Source organism: Oncorhynchus nerka, linkage group LG2 (assembly GCF_034236695.1).
Source record: "Oncorhynchus nerka isolate Pitt River linkage group LG2, Oner_Uvic_2.0, whole genome shotgun sequence".
In the NCBI taxonomy this organism is placed as follows: domain Eukaryota; kingdom Metazoa; phylum Chordata; class Actinopteri; order Salmoniformes; family Salmonidae; genus Oncorhynchus; species Oncorhynchus nerka.
In genome coordinates, this window is record NC_088397.1 from 89,891,406 (window position 1) to 89,910,251 (window position 18,846).

Consider the following 18,846-nt stretch of genomic DNA (forward strand, 5'->3'; position numbering starts at 1 on the left):
ACTATGGTAAGACCAGCTTGATAACTGCCTATCCTGAAGACTATGGTAAGACCAGCTTGATAACTGCCTGAGCTAGAGACTAGGGTAAAACCAGCTTGGTAACTTTCTAAGCTAGAGACTAGGGTAAAACCAGCCTGATGACTGCCTAAGCTGACAACTAGGGTAAGACCATCTTGATAACTGCCTAAGCTAGAGACTAGGGTAAAACCAGCTTGATAACTGCCTAACCTGAAGACTATGGTAAGACCAGCTTGATAACTGCCTAAGCTAGAGACTAGAGTAAGACCAGCTTGATAACTGCCTAAGCTAGAGACTATGGTAAAACCAGCTTGATGACTGCCTAACCTGAAGACTATGGTAAGACCAGCTTGATAACTGCCTATCCTGAAGACTATGGTAAGACCAGCTTGATAACTGCCTAAGCTAGAGACTAGAGTAAGACCAGCTTGATAACTGCCTACCCTGAAGACTAGGGTAAAACCAGCTTGATAACTGCCTAATCTGAAGACTATGGTAAAACCAGCTTGATGATTGCCTAACCTGACAACTATGGTAAGACCAGCTTGCTAACTGCCTAATCTGAAGACTAGGGTAAAACCAGCTTGATAACTGCCTACCCTGAAGACTAGGGTAAAACCAGCTTGATAACTGCCTAAACTAGAGACTAGGGTAAAACCAGCTTGATAACTGCCTAATCTGAAGACTATGGTAAAACCAGCTTGATGACTGCCTAACCTGACGACTATGGTAAGACCAGCTTGATAACTGCCTACCCTGAAGACTAGGGTAAAAACAGCTTGATAACTGCCTAAGCTAGAGACTAGGGTAAAACCAGCTTGATAACTGCCTAATCTGACGACTATGGTAAGACCAGCTTGATGACTGCCTAACCTGACGACTATGGTAAAACCAGCTTGATAACTGCCTAACCTGAAGACTATGGTAAGACCAGTTTGCTAACTGCCTAATCTGAAGACTAGGGTAAAACCAGCTTGATAACCTCCTACCCTGAAGACTAGGATAAGACCAGCTTGATAACTGCCTAAGCTAGAGACTAGGGTAAAACCATCTTGATAACTGCCTAATCTGAAGACTATGGTAAAACCAGTTTGCTAACTGCCTAATCTGAAGACTAGGGTAAGACCAGCTTGATAACTTGGAAAGTGCTAGTAATTTTTTTGTTAGGAAGGAACGCATTGTAGAGGAGTTATTGGTGTGTTGTGCATACTATGTACTACACACACACACACAAACAGACACACAAGCTCTCTCACACACACACACACGCAAACTCCTATACTCATAAACACACACGCACACACACACACACACACACTTACAAACACACACACGCACAGCCAACGCTCCGCTCCTGTCTCATGTACTATATATATGTAGAGACAATAAACACTGGACACTTCCCATTTCTTTTATACGGTTTTTCACCCTGTGTGTATTCATATAGTGGATTGTTCACATAGCTTATTTCTAATATATCTACAAATGTACGTGGCATTTTGTTACACTATTTATATACACCACGTACTTATATAGTGGATTCCTAACATTGTAATATATTTCCTGCTCTACATATCATTCTAAGTACATCTTGTTTGTGTACATACTCAGATTGTATTTGGATTACTGACAGTGTTATTTGGTTTGTTAATTGGATATTCGTTCTGACATTCTTGATTTCTCCTTTCTAGTTTTGGATTATTTGTGTACTTGCTTGACATTTGAATGCACTGTTAGGAGCTATTAGCATAACCCGTATTTCGCTGCGCCCGCTATAACATCTGCTAAACAGTGTACTCGACCATTAAACTTTGATTAGATTTGATTTGACTAGTTTTACCAATGCCACAAAAGACTTGCCTTCCAGTTTGTTCATGTGTAAGCCCTTTTATATCATTGACGTTATGAAAACAATGTGTTTTCTTCTCCTGGTCTCTCCCAAGACTCGAGGTGAGGAGCTGCATTTTGTGGAGAACGGCTGCCATGACAACCCCACCCTGGACGTGACGAGTGACGGGGGACAGCCGGAGATGCAGGAGAAGAAGCATCACCATTACCAACACGCTAACGGACTGACGGCTGGGACCGGGTCTGTGGGGGTGGCCGGGGGGGAGGGAGGGAGTAGTGGCTGGCAGGTCCTGGTCAACAAACCCGGAGGGAAGGAAGAGGATAATATGGAAGAGGACACACACCTTTAGTAAAGAGACGAAGAAGAGTGAAGGAGGATGGAAAAAGGGTAGCCTGGATCCAGATCTATTTGTGCTGTCTTGCCGACTTCTATGGTCATTGTCACATTTGGCTTGGTGAAGAGGGCACAAACAGACCTGGGAGTCGGACTAGGCTAGACAGAGAACTCATGATGAAGAAGCAAAAAATCATCAGTGTTGTGAAACTTGTGAATGCATCGGCTGTCAAATTAGAAACACACGTGAAGTAAACTAATCAGAAGAAACAACTTCTTTAAGCTACTTAGATGTTTTATCTATTGACTATGATTATATGATATGGACTTGATCATCTACTCTGCTTTCCTTTTTTTTTGTAAACTAAGCATGATTCACATCTATTACTAAACACTTGTACAGCTACAGGGACTTTTCAGAATGTTGAAACATTGAATGTTAGAATATCCAATCAGAGTGAATAGAGGAGATATCCCACCGTTATGAGTATGAATGTTCGTAGTGGAACTGCTGAAGTTAGGATATTGTATTTAACATGTTGAATGCAGACGCGATATGCTAGCTATTCTGTATTATGTCGAGTTGGAATGACTCCTCTGTATCTGGTCAGTTCACACTGATCTTATTTCAAAATCACACAATCATTTGGAAGCGTCCATTACTCCCAGCCTCCTTACAATCAAGAATACGTCAACGAAATAACTAGTTTGGTTGCCGGATCTGATAGCGTTAGCAAACTGATCTCTGGCTGCTGTGGCATGGTAACAAACAAGGGGTTGGCTAAAGCACGAGCACATCTGGCAACCAGTCTGCAAAACAACAGAGGGAGGCTGGCAATATTTAAAACGCTTTCAGTTATATCACACTGAATTAATTGATTATAAGCACAGCTAATATTGTTTTGGGCTATTAACTGTAGAAGTGAAGGCCTGTAAATATGAATGTATTTTGAAATCATGCTGCTAGAATTTCTTCTGTGGCATTAATGACATTCTGTCATTTAAATGTGAACAATATATCTTCTCTGCCTGGCAGTATTGCCACTGCTTCAAAATGGTGGGATATGTTTTTAGTGCACAGTCAGCTTGAGGTCAGCTTATTTTACAGAAAGCGAACAATATCACCAAGCAGGCATGCTGGCACACATCTCCCATAGCCTACACTGTGCTTGGCCTATAAGTATTTGAAACGCTTAAATCAGTAATACAAGCTAAAACTGTTTTGTGTTTGTGTGTGTGTGCGTGCGTGCTAGTGTGTGTGTGGGGGGGGGGGGGGGGGGGGGGTAGCTTCCAAAACTAGTAAGATCTTATATTGGAGGGATCGGCTACTAAACCAATGCCGTCCCTTCCTTGTTTGTTGTATTTCGCATGACTAAACAAGCAGATAGCCACTATGTGTTTTAAATTCTGTATTGGAGGGTTGACCTCGCCAGGGTCGTGTTCATTAGGCATCAAACGGAAGAAAACTAACTGAATCAGGGAGGGACTACTTGACTTGTCCAATAAGAAACACACATTTTCATATTCCGTTGCAAGATGTTTTAAAACATTTTCCGTTGCGTTCCCTAATGAACACGACCGAGGAAAGTTCAGAGAATAGGAGAACCAATTATTTATATATACACTAAATGACTGATAGGGGGCGCTGTGTTGAAGCCTCCGTGCCTCCATCTTGGTACTCCTCCTCCATTGTAATGAAGCCAATGCGCAGCCATCTTGGTACTCCTCCAATGTAAAACATTTTTTGGGGAAGCTATATAAATCCATTTATTAATGTCTACATTAGTTTTAAATTATATAATGTGAGCTAAACATATATATATAAGTAAAACATACTATTTAGAGATTATTAATGTTACTGTCCCCACTACAACAACAAAAATGACTTTAAAATGTAATTTTGTCCTTAAAATATCATTTTGAAATACTGTAGAATTACATTCATTCCTATGGAGGACTGCTCCTACTGGGGAGTACCAGTATGGCGTCCCGAAGGCTAACAAAACCTCTCGATGGCCAATACATATCATTGGTCTGAGAAATCAGCAGTAGGTCTGTGTGGGCTGCTCCGATGTATTGCTCGTGCAGTGTTGTCTCTATCCACTTGAAAGCTACACTGAAATAAGTGTGGCTCAGTGTTGTTAAAATGTCGATGTTATTGTCGAAGTAATATCGCATCTTTAAGTGTCATCAAGTTTTGTGTGTGTTATTTCTATTAGAAGTGTACTGACCTTGTCCCCAGGCTCCATTGCTAAGACAGAGAGAGAGAGAGGGAGATGGCTGGAGACCAGATTAGAAGATTTGTTATTTTGATTTATAAATTAACATGATTTCTAGTTTTTCCCACAACTTTGTGCGATTTTTTATTTTATTTTTTAAATTCATATTAGTTTTCATTAATCTTTCACTGTTTTGGATTTATGTATCATGTAATATATAGAAAATAAACGTTTGGGAAATGTTCCTTTGGTAAGACTGCTTACAGCCTTTGTGATATTGTAAAATGCTACAATAGCACCATCTAGTGTATACTATCAAAGTAAAGGGCCAGTTCTGGAAGAGAATCTGAATATTCAGGACTTTTTCACAATGGATTGATGACACCATCTGATTGGTTGATGATGTCAGCTGACTGGTTGATGACAGCTTGAGGATGTCAGCTAATTGGTTGATGATGTCAGCTGATTGGTTGATGATGGCTTGATGTCAGCTGACTGCTTGATGATGTTAGCAGACTGGTTGATGGCTTGACGATGTCAGCCGATTGGCTGATGATGGGTTGATGTCAGCTGATTGGTTGAAGATTGCTTGGCAATGTCAGCTGATTGGCCCAATAGATGATAAGAAACAATGTCAACAAGGTTTTGTTTGCTGATTTAATTTATTATTTAACCTTTATTTAAATAGGCAAGTCCGTTAAGAACACATTCTTATTTACAATGACGGCCTACCAAAAGGCCAAAGGCCTCCTGCAGGGACAGGGCTGGGATAAAATAATAATAATAATATATATATATAAATTAGGACAAAACACACATCATGACAAGAGAAACAACACAACATTACATGAAGAGAGACCTAAGACGACAACACAGCATGGTAGCAAAACAACATGACAACAACATGGTAGCAATGCAACACGGTAGCAGCACAAAACATGGTACAAACATTATTGGGCACAGACAAGAGAGCACCCTTACCTACCGATCTATACATTATGTCTCCGTAATCGAGCACGGGTAGGATGGTCATCTGAAGCAGGGTTAGTTTGGCAGCTGGGGTGAAAGTGGAGTGATTACGAAAGAGGAAACCAAGTTTAGATTTAACTTTAGCCTGTAGCTTTGATATGTGCTGAGAGAAGGACAGCGTACCATCTAGCCATACTCCCAAGTACTTGTATGAGGTGATTACCTCAAACTCTAAACCCTCAGAGGTAGTAATAACACCTGTGGGAAGAGGGGCATTCTTGTTACCAAACCACATGACCTTTGTTTTGGAGGTGTTCAGAACAAGGTTAAGGGTAGAGAAAGCTTGTTGGACACTAAGAAAGCTTTGTTGTAGAGCATTTAACACAAAATCTGGGGAGGGGCCAGCTGAGTATAAGACTGTATCATCCGCATATAAATGGATGAGAGAGCTTCCTACTGCCTGAGCTATGTTGTTGATGTAAATTGAGAAGAGTGTGGGGCCTAGGATCGAGCCTTGGGGTACTCCCTTGGTGCCAGGCAGTGGCTGAGACAGCAGATGTTCTGACTTTTTACACTGCACTCATTGAGAGAGGTAGTTAGCTTAGGTGGTGGGTGTGGCTGTTTTAAAGCAAATTCTTCACATTTTGCCATGTAGTGGAGATAAAATGTTTCAGTTATAAAAACAATTTGACATGGCTTGTGCTATCTGAGTGACTCAAAAAACGATAACAAAATCAATGGGGGCCTGCTATAGTCTGCTATCTTTCCTACAAACTCTAGATCTGGTTTAAGTTGTTTTAAGTTTACACTCAAAAAAGTTTTACCATTCCGGGAATTATGGGATAGGCGGACTGAAAAAACCTTCAGGCCAGAACTTTTCTATGCAGAAACAAACCCTGATTCCATACAGATTTGTGTGCAGGCAGTTCCGTTATATTTTCAGATGTTCCAGGCATGTTGTTGTAATGGTTCTTACGTGGAAGATGGGAGAATTTACATATTTTCCCATTAATAAAACACTGCATCATAACATCCAATGGTAGTACCTTTAAATAAACTTTTTTTTATTTTTTAAACCACACAAAGTTCTCAAGACTTGAAATCACATCAGTCCAATAACTGGACTGTCATCTACAGTCACTCACCAGGCCAGAGTTGTACAGTCACTCACCAGGCCAGAGTTGTACAGTCACTCACCAGGCCAGAGTTGTACAGTCACTCACCAGGCCAGAGTTGTACAATCCAACAACTGGACTGTCATCTACAGTCACTCACCAGGCCAGAGTTGTACAATCCAACAACTGGACTGTCATCTACAGTCACTCACCAGGCCAGAGTTATACAGTCACTCACCAGGCCAGAGTTGTACAGTCACTTACCAGGCCAGAGTTGTACAATCCAACAACTGGACTGTCATCTACAGTCACTCACCAGGCCAGAGTTGTACAATCCAACAACTGGACTGTCATGTATAGTCACTCACCAGGCCAGAGTTGTACAATCCAACAACTGGACTGTCATGTATAGTCACTCACCAGGCCAGAGTTGTACAATCCAACAACTGGACTGTCACCTACAGTCACTCACCAGGCCAGAGTTGTACAATCCAATAACTGGACTGTCATCTATAGTCACTCACCAGGCCAGAGTTGTACAATCCAACAACTGGACTGTCATCTATAGTCACTCACCAGGCCAGAGTTGTGCAATCCAACAACTGGACTGTCATGTATAGTCACTCACCAGGCCAGAGTTGTACAATCCAACAACTGGACTGTCATGTATAGTCACTCACCAGGCCAGAGTTGTACAATCCAACAACTGGACTGTCATGTATAGTCACTCACCAGGCCAGAGTTGTACAATCCAACAACTGGACTGTCACCTACAGTCACTCACCAGGCCAGAGTTGTACAATCCAACAACTGGACTGTCATCTACAGTCACTCACCAGGCCAGAGTTGTACAATCCAACAACTGGACTGTCATCTACAGTCACTCACCAGGCCAGAGTTGTACAATCCAACAACTGGACTGTCATCTACAGTCACTCACCAGGCCAGAGTTATACAGTCACTCACCAGGCCAGAGTTGTACAGTCACTCACCAGGCCAGAGTTGTACAATCCAACAACTGGACTGTCATGTATAGTCACTCACCAGGCCAGAGTTGTACAATCCAACAACTGGACTGTCATGTATAGTCACTCACCAGGCCAGAGTTGTACAATCCAACAACTGGACTGTCATCTACAGTCACTCACCAGGCCAGAGTTGTACAATCCAATAACTGGACTGTCATGTATAGTCACTCACCAGGCCAGAGTTGTACAATCCAACAACTGGACTGTCATCTATAGTCACTCACCAGGCCAGAGTTGTACAATCCAACAACTGGACTGTCATCTACAGTCACTCACCAGGCCAGAGTTGTACAATCCAATAACTAATCTACAGTCACTCACCAGGCCAGAGTTGTACAATCCAACAACTGGACTGTCATCTACAGTCACTCACCAGGCCAGAGTTGTACAATCCAACAACTGGACTGTCATCTACAGTCACTCACCAGGCCAGAGTTGTACAATCCAATAACTGGACTGTCATGTATAGTCACTCACCAGGCCAGAGTTGTACAATCCAACAACTGGACTGTCATCTATAGTCACTCACCAGGCCAGAGTTGTACAATCCAACAACTGGACTGTCATCTATAGACACTCACCAGGCCAGAGTTGTACAATCCAATAACTAATCTACAGTCACTCACCAGGCCAGAGTTGTACAATCCAACAACTGGACTGTCATCTACAGTCACTCACCAGGCCAGAGTTGTACAATCCAACAACTGGACTGTCATGTATAGTCACTCACCAGGCCAGAGTTGTACAATCCAACAACTGGACTGTCATCTACAGTCACTCACCAGGCCAGAGTTGTACAATCCAACAACTGGACTGTCATCTACAGTCACTCACCAGGCCAGAGTTGTACAATCCAACAACTGGACTGTCATCTACAGTCACTCACCAGGCCAGAGTTGTACAATCCAACAACTGGACTGTCATCTATAGTCACTCACCAGGCCAGAGTTGTACAATCCAACAACTGGACTGTCATCTACAGTCACTCACCAGGCCAGAGTTGTACAATCCAACAACTGGACTGTCATCTACAGTCACTCACCAGGCCAGAGTTGTACAATCCAACAACTGGACTGTCATCTACAGTCACTCACCAGGCCAGAGTTGTACAATCCAACAACTGGACTGTCATCTATAGTCACTCACCAGGCCAGAGTTGTACAATCCAACAACTGGACTGTCATCTACAGTCACTCACCAGGCCAGAGTTGTACAATCCAACAACTGGACTGTCATGTATAGTCACTCACCAGGCCAGAGTTGTACAATCCAATAACTAATCTACAGTCACTCACCAGGCCAGAGTTGTACAATCCAACAACTGGACTGTCATCTACAGTCACTCACCAGGCCAGAGTTGTACAATCCAACAACTGGACTGTCATGTATAGTCACTCACCAGGCCAGAGTTGTACAATCCAATAACTAATCTACAGTCACTCACCAGGCCAGAGTTGTACAATCCAACAACTGGACTGTCATCTACAGTCACTCACCAGGCCAGAGTTGTACAATCCAACAACTGGACTGTCATGTATAGTCACTCACCAGGCCAGAGTTGTACAATCCAATAACTAATCTACAGTAACTCACCAGGCCAGAGTTGTACAATCCAACAACTGGACTGTCATCTACAGTCACTCACCAGGCCAGAGTTGTACAATCCAACAACTGGACTGTCATGTATAGTCACTCACCAGGCCAGAGTTGTACAATCCAATAACTAATCTACAGTCACTCACCAGGCCAGAGTTGTACAATCCAACAACTGGACTGTCATCTACAGTCACTCACCAGGCCAGAGTTGTACAATCCAACAACTGGACTGTCATGTATAGTCACTCACCAGGCCAGAGTTGTACAATCCAACAACTGGACTGTCATGTATAGTCACTCACCAGGCCAGAGTTGTACAATCCAACAACTGGACTGTCATGTATAGTCACTCACCAGGCCAGAGTTGTACAATCCAACAACTGGACTGTCATCTACAGTCACTCACCAGGCCAGAGTTGTACAATCCAACAACTGGACTGTCATGTATAGTCACTCACCAGGCCAGAGTTGTACAATCCAACAACTGGACTGTCATGTATAGTCACTCACCAGGCCAGAGTTGTACAATCCAACAACTGGACTGTCATGTATAGTCACTCACCAGGCCAGAGTTGTACAGTCACTCACCAGGCCAGAGTTGTACAATCCAATAACTAATCTACAGTCACTCACCAGGCCACCGTTGCGAATAAGAAATTGTTCTTAACTGATTTTCCTGGTTAAAGGAAAGTGGACTAAAATAACTCACCCTCGGAGACAAAGACGTGTGCTGTGTAGAAGGATGCTCTGACGGAGGCAGCAGAGTGGACCATGCCTGGTTTATCTACCCACTCAAATGGACTCTTCTCAGGGTGCCACTGGACAGCATAGAACGGATAGCGATTCGCTACCAGAGAGGAAACAGATGAAAATGTACAATCTAGGCTCTATTTACAGTATAGCCACTGGAACAGTCTACAATGGGTAGTGATTCCCTACAACAAGAGAGCAGACCAATGAAAACATTCAGCTTGTCAATAGAACCTCGAGGCTCCGGTGACAGTGTGGCCAACGAGGACCTGGGGTCTTGAAAATCAATACACTGAGGTGAATGCATTTTGAACACCTGCCGCTGCAAGTATCCCATGGTTAGAACACTCTCACTTGATGACCAAATGAACCTTGTGACTAAAATCTCTCTAGCCATGTTGAGACACTGTACAGTACCTTCCATGGTAGAAACTCTTTCCATCCGTCTGTGTTGGTGGTCAGAACCATGTAGAAATGTTGCAGCTTCAGTGGTTAAGGGCGCTGTACTGCAGCGCCAGCTGTGCCATCAGAGACTCTGGGTTCGCGCCCAGGCTCTGTCGTAACTGGCCTGGACCGGGAGGTCCGTGGGGCGACGCACAATTGGCCTAGCGTCGTCCGGGTTAGGGAGGGCTTGGCCAGTAGGGATGTCCTTGTCTCATCGTGCACCAGCGACTCCTGTGGCGGGCCGGGCGCAGTGCGCGCTAACCAAGATTGCCAGGTGCACGGTGTTTCCTCCGACACATTGGTGCGGCTGGCTTCCGGGTTGGATGCGCGCTGTGTTAAGAAGCACCTGGGGTGAATGTGAGAGGCAGGGCCACAGCCTTAGTCTCTGTCGGAGTCAGAAGGTTCTTGTTGCTGGTCAGTACTGTCATCTGCTGAAGGCCCTGGCACATGCCCCATATGGGGAAGTAATCAGACGGTCTGGAAGACAAAACACGAGCATGAAACAACAGGAGTACTGCTCAACAGGTAGAAGTAATATAGTGGAAGCTGAACAACTACAATGCTAATACCTAAATCAGACACTTAAACATAGAAACATTAGGGACAAGGGGAAGAGGTAGGGAGCAAAATGGAACCCGCTGTCAGTGTCATAAACTGTGGGTACCATATATTGGACATTTAACAATGTATTAATTCTTTGAAACCATTTTATAGTTATTCAATACATTTATCGTCAATGAAGGATAAAAAAACAAATATAATTCTGGTGGGTATGGAATACCTTGATAGCCAGATCACAGAAAATCTTTGACAGACGACTGAACTGGGAAGTCTGCAGATCTACACCCCCACCTGGTAGCAGCAGCCTACAACAACCAATCAATGAATCAATCAACCAATCAAATAGCCTATAGTCCTTCACATTTTAATTATTCCCACGAAGGTATCTGATTACAGTTATATAAATAAGTGAACAATAATTTCACTCACCCGTTTATTGAGTTAAATATCTTCTCATACTCTTCATCGGTTCTGTTTATTCTATCAGAGGAAGGAATGAAGGAAGTAAATGATTACAATCAGCTAACATACTTTGACACTCAACACACACTGAGAAAAAACTGTGAGGTGGATTACAAAGCCTTTCATTGTGCCTTATTTCCTAGCAAATCACTAGGCTTTGGCTTATCCGGGATAATGCACTGGCATTCAAGAGGCCCCGGTTCAAAGCACGTCAGTCACACATACCTTATGGGGACAACCCTGGCTCAGGCACTCTCCAGGTACTTTATATAGGAAGCAGCGATGTAGGAGGATCCCTGAGCATGAGGGTCTCCCACTATGTTCTCCTGGGCCAGGACACCTGAAATAACAAAACACTACATTACAATACACTTTACATTACAATACATTAGCATACACTTTACAATACAATACACTTTACATTACCATACAGTTTACATTACAGTACACTTTACATTACAATACCATACACTTTACATTACAATACACTTTACATTACAGTACACTTTACATTACAATACATTGCAATACCATACACTTTACATTACAGTACACTTTACATTACAATACATAGCAATACCATACACTTTACATTACAGTACACTTTACATCACAATACATTACAATACCATACACTTTACATTACAATACACTTTACATTACAATACCATACACTTTACATTACAATACACTTTACATTACAGTACACTTTACATTACAATACATTGCAATACCATACACTTTACATTACAGTACACTTTACATCACAATACATTACAATACCATACACTTTACATTACAATACACTTTACATTACCGTACACTTTACATTACCATACACTTTACGTTACAATACATTAGCATACACTTCACAATACACTTTACATTACAATACAATACTGTCGTGTCTTTGGCATCATTAAACTGAAGACTTATTTATCAAATAACTCTCTGTAATTATTATTGCGCGATTAAACTGATTAATCATGTAACTGTAATTAACTAGGAAGTCAGGGCACCAAGGAAAATATTCAGATTATAAAGTTATAATTTTCCTAACATAACTTTCAGATATTTGAATATCTGATCACTTAGTCTTCGAAATAATGAATTATTTACCTCATAACTGAGGCTATTATATAAACAGCGTTATGGTAATGTGGCCGTATTGACTCCCATGAGTTTCACAAAATTGTACCAAATGGATCAGTTCGTAGCTGGATTCTTCACCGATCTTTTATACCTTCTCCAGAACATAAATGTTGTTCGGACCTCAAGTTCTGTGAGGTGTAAGAAATTCCTTTGTGAAACTTCACTCTCTCTCTCTATACTGTGGCCATGAGGGGATAATCTCCTACAGGAATTTACTGACCACAGCAGCCTGGGTGTGGGAGACAGGGGGTAGGGGGATGGTACATAGAAGAGGGCAACGTCATGACAATACCATACACTTTACATTACAATACCCTACACTTTACATTACACTTTCATTACAATATCACACACTTTACATTACAATACCCTACACTTTACAACACATTGCCATGCACTTTACATTACAATACATTAGACTTTACATTACAACATCACATTTTACATTACAATACACTTTAAATTTACAATACACTTTACATTTCAAGAGACTATTTAGTTGCTTAGCCCTACATTCCTTTGGGGCATTTACATACTGTATATAAACTGCTTTAAACCCTACTTTCACAAAAGCTGCTTTGCTGCTAGAAACCTTTATTAACGAATGCCATTTAGCCTACCTGGCTACACAAAAGTAAATATTGAAAAGTCTATAACTATACAATAGCTACATGAGGATTCGTGTTGATCAATGAAAAACATGAAATCTAAGAATAAAAAATAAATATAAAAAAATCGATAAAATCTACAGTCAAGATGTCATTCTGATGTGAGAGTTCTCCCTTTCCACTTCCTATAAAATGGACAGTTTACATGCTGACATTGGTACAATATGGTCCCAGAACATTCTAGAATAAAACAGATCAAGATGTTACATACGGAGCACTTCTGTTATGGGTGTAAGATGGCACAGTGATCAACGCCTCTGTCTCGTCATTTAACATTCAAACACTACAAGCCACCGGGAGAAGCACACCGCAAGAACCGCAATCGGAGAACTCATTCACCTCGGATAGCCTACCACACAAACATAAAATAAATAACGTAAAAATATATATAATTCCCAGACACTCTTGTCCTCCTGCTTAAATGATCAGCAGCGCAGTATGATGATGGTATCGGTGAGAAGGAATATGAGGTGTGTAAGTCTGCTGCGGTTGCATGACTCATCCCTGGATTCTCTCCCGCGTGGCGAGGACATGCGGGAAAAATCGCATCTCGGTTTCACTCACGTGTGAAATCAGGAAAACCCACCCAATGACACAAATCATATGGACATGCGCGACATATCTCAACCAGGCTATAACACTAAAGGGAAAACCTAAAGTAGGCTATTAATAACATGAAAGGATGGGAAAATCGCACGTTCAATAAACTTTCGACCTAATCGGATACACCCTGGAACGCACCCATCTGCGTGGTTTTGCGGGGCGCTTTTGCATTGATTGACTGCTATTTATTGTTTATCAGGGTCGAGCTGAGGTAGGTAAATTACTAATCGCCATGAATGAAATCAACATTATTTACATTTGTAGGATACTGAATGTACGCAGCGCTGGTACTGTGCATCTCATGTAAATCTACTTGCTTAGCAGTCTACTTCTGTGAACAAATCGAGCATACCCTTTCACCACAAGGAATTCTGGGAAACTGTTCAAAAATGGCGGATGAAGTTGAACAGGTTGGCGTCAGCGAAACGTTTTATTGTCAATCTTTCTTTGTGCAAAACATTCATTTATTTAGACTCGAGTAGGGAAATAGACTTGTACACCGGTTTGTATCAGTAGAATACGCCAACAGCATCATTGCAAAAACATGGGTGTGGGTTTTAATTGGCAAGAGAGGCTAGCTAGCATGGTGATTAGCACCCATCGCTATCAATCGTAGCAAGCAAGCTAGCTTGTATATTAGTAAAGTCGCTAACCAGACACGAATGTTGAATACAATTATATTGAAACTTATTCTGCCGATTGTCCGTGGTGTTGGTCGAAATTTGAGACAACATATCCATCGGAAAGTAACGCTATTGATAACCCAACTTCAAAACGCGGGTCTAAGATTATGGCAAATATGTTTTGCTCATGAACAAAGGCATGTGCTATAACAATTCTGGTTAACGAGACTTTGGATACTGTAGATATTTTATAGAAAATGTCGAGTAGCTGAAGGATTAACATCATGGACAATAGGCATAGTGTAAGTCATGTACGTGTAAATATGAGGTTGTAAACATTCCGGCTTGTAGAATACCTTAGAGGCACATTTCCATAATCAAACACTGTCATGTTCCAGGCGGTGAATTTCGAAATTCAACGTCTGGTCCCCAGGCAAGGGTAATGAGTTTGAATAGATGAAGACTAACGCCCTGGACCAGAGCTCTACGCGAAGTACAATGACGTTGCACCCCCCCCTTAAATGTATTCAAATATATAGTCTATGCTTGAAAAGTGATTCTAACACAAGTTAGGCTACTTATTGACAACCATTTTAGCATGAAACCGATATCTAGTGTGAACAACTTCCTAACCCATTTTGCTTTGTGTTGCAGCAAACGACCACCAACACAGTGGAGGAGCCCCTGGATCTGATCAGACTCAGTTTGGATGAAAGGATATATGTTAAGATGAGAAACGACCGAGAACTCAGGGGCAGATTGAACGTAGGTAGTTAGTTGTAGGACTGTGGTGATCATCTTGGTTGCTTTTGTAATGTTGCCGAATGTTTGAACAATGATGTAGTCTAAGCAATACGGCACAAGGGGATGTGGTATATGTCCAATATACCATGGCTAAGCCTTAGCCATGGTATATTGGCCATATATCACAAAACCCTGAGGTGCCTTATTGCTATTACAAAATGCTTATCAACTTAATTATGTCATTAAAAATAAACATTTTGTCATACCTTGATATACGACGGCTGTCTGCAAATCAGCATTCAGGGCCCGAATCACCTAGTTTATAATGTTGTGTATAGTTGTCACCCTGAATGCGAGCTTTATCATCTTGTCTCGCCGAACTATAGGCCTGCATAAGTCTAATGCGTTTTATCTTTGTTCCAGGCCTACGATCAGCACTTGAACATGATCTTGGGAGATGTTGAGGAAACGGTGACAACAGTAGAGATTGATGAGGAGACGTATGAAGAAATTTACAAGGTATGAAAAAGGGCTTACGCCACCTTTTCAACTGCAGAAATTTCAGCTACACCAGGGCTTGGCCTAAAGTCTCAGACTTTAGTGAAGGGTTCTCCAACCCTGTTCTTGGAGAGCTGCGCTGCTGTAGGTTTTAACTCCAACCCTAATCTAGCACACCTGCTTCTAATAATTATCTGGTTGATTAGCTGGCTAGTTACACCATAGGGGGCCCTAGATTGTCCTACTGAGAGGAAATGCACCACAGGGGGCCCTAGATTGTCCTACTGAGAGGAAATGCACCATAGGGGGCCCTAGATTGTCCTACTGAGAGGAAATGCACCATAGGGGGCCCTAGATTGTCCTACTGAGAGGAAATGCACCATAGGGGGCCCTAGATTGTCCTACTGAGAGGAAATGCACCATAGGGGGCCCTAGATTGTCCTACTGAGAGGAAATGCACCATAGGGGGCCCTAGATTGTCCTACTGAGAGGAAATGCACCATAGGACAATCTAGGGCCCCCTATCAGTGATGGGGCGACCACCCTCTGTTTTTTTCTGTCGTTAAATTCTATTTCTGTCGTTAAATATCCCCCATGGAGAAGTGATTTCTGTCGTTAAATATCCCCCATGGAGAAGTGATTTGTAGGTATTTGTAAAAACATTTACATTCATTACCCCTAGAAAAGGAATTGGGGTTCTTGTTTGTCACGGATCTCCAAACCAAGTCGAAGTTACGATCAAATCTATTTTCATGAAATTCTGCATTGCTTAAGTACATGTCTTTTATAGTTGGTAGTGTGCTGGCGCTCCTCTTACCAATAGTTGTGGATCCCTGAAGAGGTGCTCAGACAGCCAATAGTTGTGGATCCCTGAAGAGGTGCTCAGACAGCCAATAGTTGTGGATCCCTGAAGAGGTGCTCAGACAGCCAATAGTTGTGGATCCCTGAAGAGGTGCTCAGACAGCCAATAGTTGTGGATCCCTGAAGAGGTGCTCAGACAGCCAATAGTTGTGGATCCCTGAAGAGGTGCTCAGACAGGAATGTAACACTGAAATGCTGAGGGTAGGTTCAGTACGGCAACTTAATGTCAGTCGTGTGGTTTTCTATTTTTCAGTCAACGAAGAGGAACATCCCCATGTTGTTTGTGAGAGGTGACGGAGTCGTCTTGGTCGCTCCTCCTCTCAGGGTGGGCTAGCAGCTAACCGTGTTCTGCTGTGTTCCTGGATCCTGAAAGATAAAAAAAAATGGTGTAGTTGACAAATCGCAAATAATTATTTAGTCGTTACCTTTTGCGAGTTTTGAATGACCAATGGTTTTAAGTTAATGCAGAATAAATATGATTTGGTCTGTTATTTTAGTTAGATCGCTCTGGGAATTGTGTAAAACATTGATATTACCCCATAAAATGAAATGCATTAACCAAGGTAATGGTTTCATTCAGGTTTGAAATTGTTCCTAATACCATTGTCTATTCCCCAACATGTTAGTTTGTTTTAATTTTACATGTTCCACTGTACTGCACAGTATTTTTGGTTTGTGTCAAATTTTGTGGTCTTTTATGCTTTTGTAATGAACATGTTAACTAACGCTGAGACAAGAAATCATGTCCTCAGATGCGCCAGTAGTCATTTTGTTATTAAGTTCGGTCTGATGGTCACTTGACTGATAAAGGAAAACCAGTGTTAATAAAGTTAAGAGTTTTGAGTATTACGTTTGGAATGAGTCCTGTATTTTCTTCTCATCCTTGCAAAAAAAAATGTAAAATTTTCACCAACAAAGATGAATCATAACCAACCTTGTAAAGCGTTTATAGTATTAATATGAATGATCAAATGTATTAATGTCAAAAATATCGTAGTGAATACAAATTTAAAGCATAGCATTTTTCATGGCACGTTTTTTTCAGTCTATTCCTTTTTGATATCGAATGCACCCTGAGGAGAAGCCTATCCATTACTTCTTGAACCAACAGATGGCAGTATTAACACACCCTCTACACGTCTTGCGTCTCACAAGGGGGAGGGAATGCACCCTGAGGAGAAGCCTATCCATTACTTCTAGAACCTCTAGATGGCAGTATTAACACACCCTCTACACCGTCTCACAAGCCACACACCTCTGTAATTTTCCATTGCTTAAGGGTGGAGGAGATAGCAAATTGTGTTTTGACTTAAAATCCACTTGATTGAGGGGGAGAGGCAGGCTGAGGTCTGCACTTCCATAGTTTCACTATGAGAGCGTGCCTGTTCAATATGCATTGTATAACAGAGGCGGATGAAATAGAATGCATTTAGCTTTCTTTTGCAAGGAACTCTTGTAGACATCTTCAATATTTATTCTGCCTCTATTCAAACACATGGGTTTACAAACCCCCGCCCCACAAAAGTGAAATCTTGTGTGCAAAGGACACAATCTTTCATGTTCACACTTGCCCCATCGGATCATTTCAACAGGCAAATAATTGGGTGCATTTCAATTCTGTAATGATCACACGTAGCTTGCTGCATATAGTATCCATTATTACATTAATTGAGTATCAAATAATTACAAATATAATCAGACTGGCAATCAGTTGCTTTGATCTCCCTCTGAACCAACTATGCTAATTGCCACAGAGAAAGGACTCTGAAATAACAAAGCGGAACGATGACAAAGTTCAGATAACACTGCTACTCCTACTGCTCTCTCTTCGTCCGCCTACGTGTTCTCGCACACCCCGAGAGCTTCTGGTCAGCGGGGTGGTGGCACCGGGATCCTCATCTCTCCCAAGTGGTCATTCTCTCTTTCTCCCCTTACCCATCTGTCTATCGCCTCCTTTGAATTCCATGCTGTCACAATTACCAGTTACCAGCCCTTTCAAGCTTAACATCCTTATCATTTATCGCCCTCCAGGTTCCCTCGGAGAGTTCATCAATGAGCTTGATGCCTTGATAAGCTCCTTTCCTGAGGACGGCTCACCTCTCACAGTTCTGGGCGACTTTAACCTCCCCACGTCTGCCTTTGACTCATTCCTCTCTGCCTCCTTCTTTCCTCTCCTCTTTTGACCTCACCCTCTCACCTTCCCCCCCTACTCACAAGGCAGGCAATACGCTCAACCTCATCTTTACTAGATGCTGTTCTTCCACTAACCTCATTGCAACTCCCCTCCAAGTCTCCGACCACTACCTTGTATCCTTTTCCCTCTCGCTCTCATCCAACACTTCCCACACTGCCC

The 18,846-nt window shown here is 42.1% G+C and overlaps 2 protein-coding genes across 2 annotated transcripts in view; both read left to right on the forward strand.

Moving 5' to 3' along the window:
- Positions 1–3,478, forward strand: part of podxl2 (podocalyxin-like 2) — a 53,929-nt gene extending 50,451 nt beyond the window's left edge. The window contains exon 9 of the mRNA XM_029685239.2: positions 1,962–3,478. Within this exon, the coding sequence (XP_029541099.1) occupies positions 1,962–2,216 (255 nt within the window). The 3' untranslated portion in view covers positions 2,217–3,478. The remainder of the gene's footprint in view (positions 1–1,961) is intronic.
- Positions 3,479–14,075: 10,597 nt separating this feature from the next.
- lsm3 (LSM3 homolog, U6 small nuclear RNA and mRNA degradation associated) lies at positions 14,076–17,342 on the forward strand. Its single transcript, XM_029685229.2, has 4 exons — positions 14,076–14,177; positions 15,045–15,155; positions 15,558–15,653; positions 16,747–17,342. The coding sequence occupies exons 1-4, from the start codon at positions 14,157–14,159 to the stop codon at positions 16,825–16,827; spliced, it is 309 nt and encodes a 102-aa protein (XP_029541089.1). The 5' UTR covers positions 14,076–14,156; the 3' UTR covers positions 16,828–17,342.
- The last annotated feature ends 1,504 nt before the right edge of the window (positions 17,343–18,846 follow it).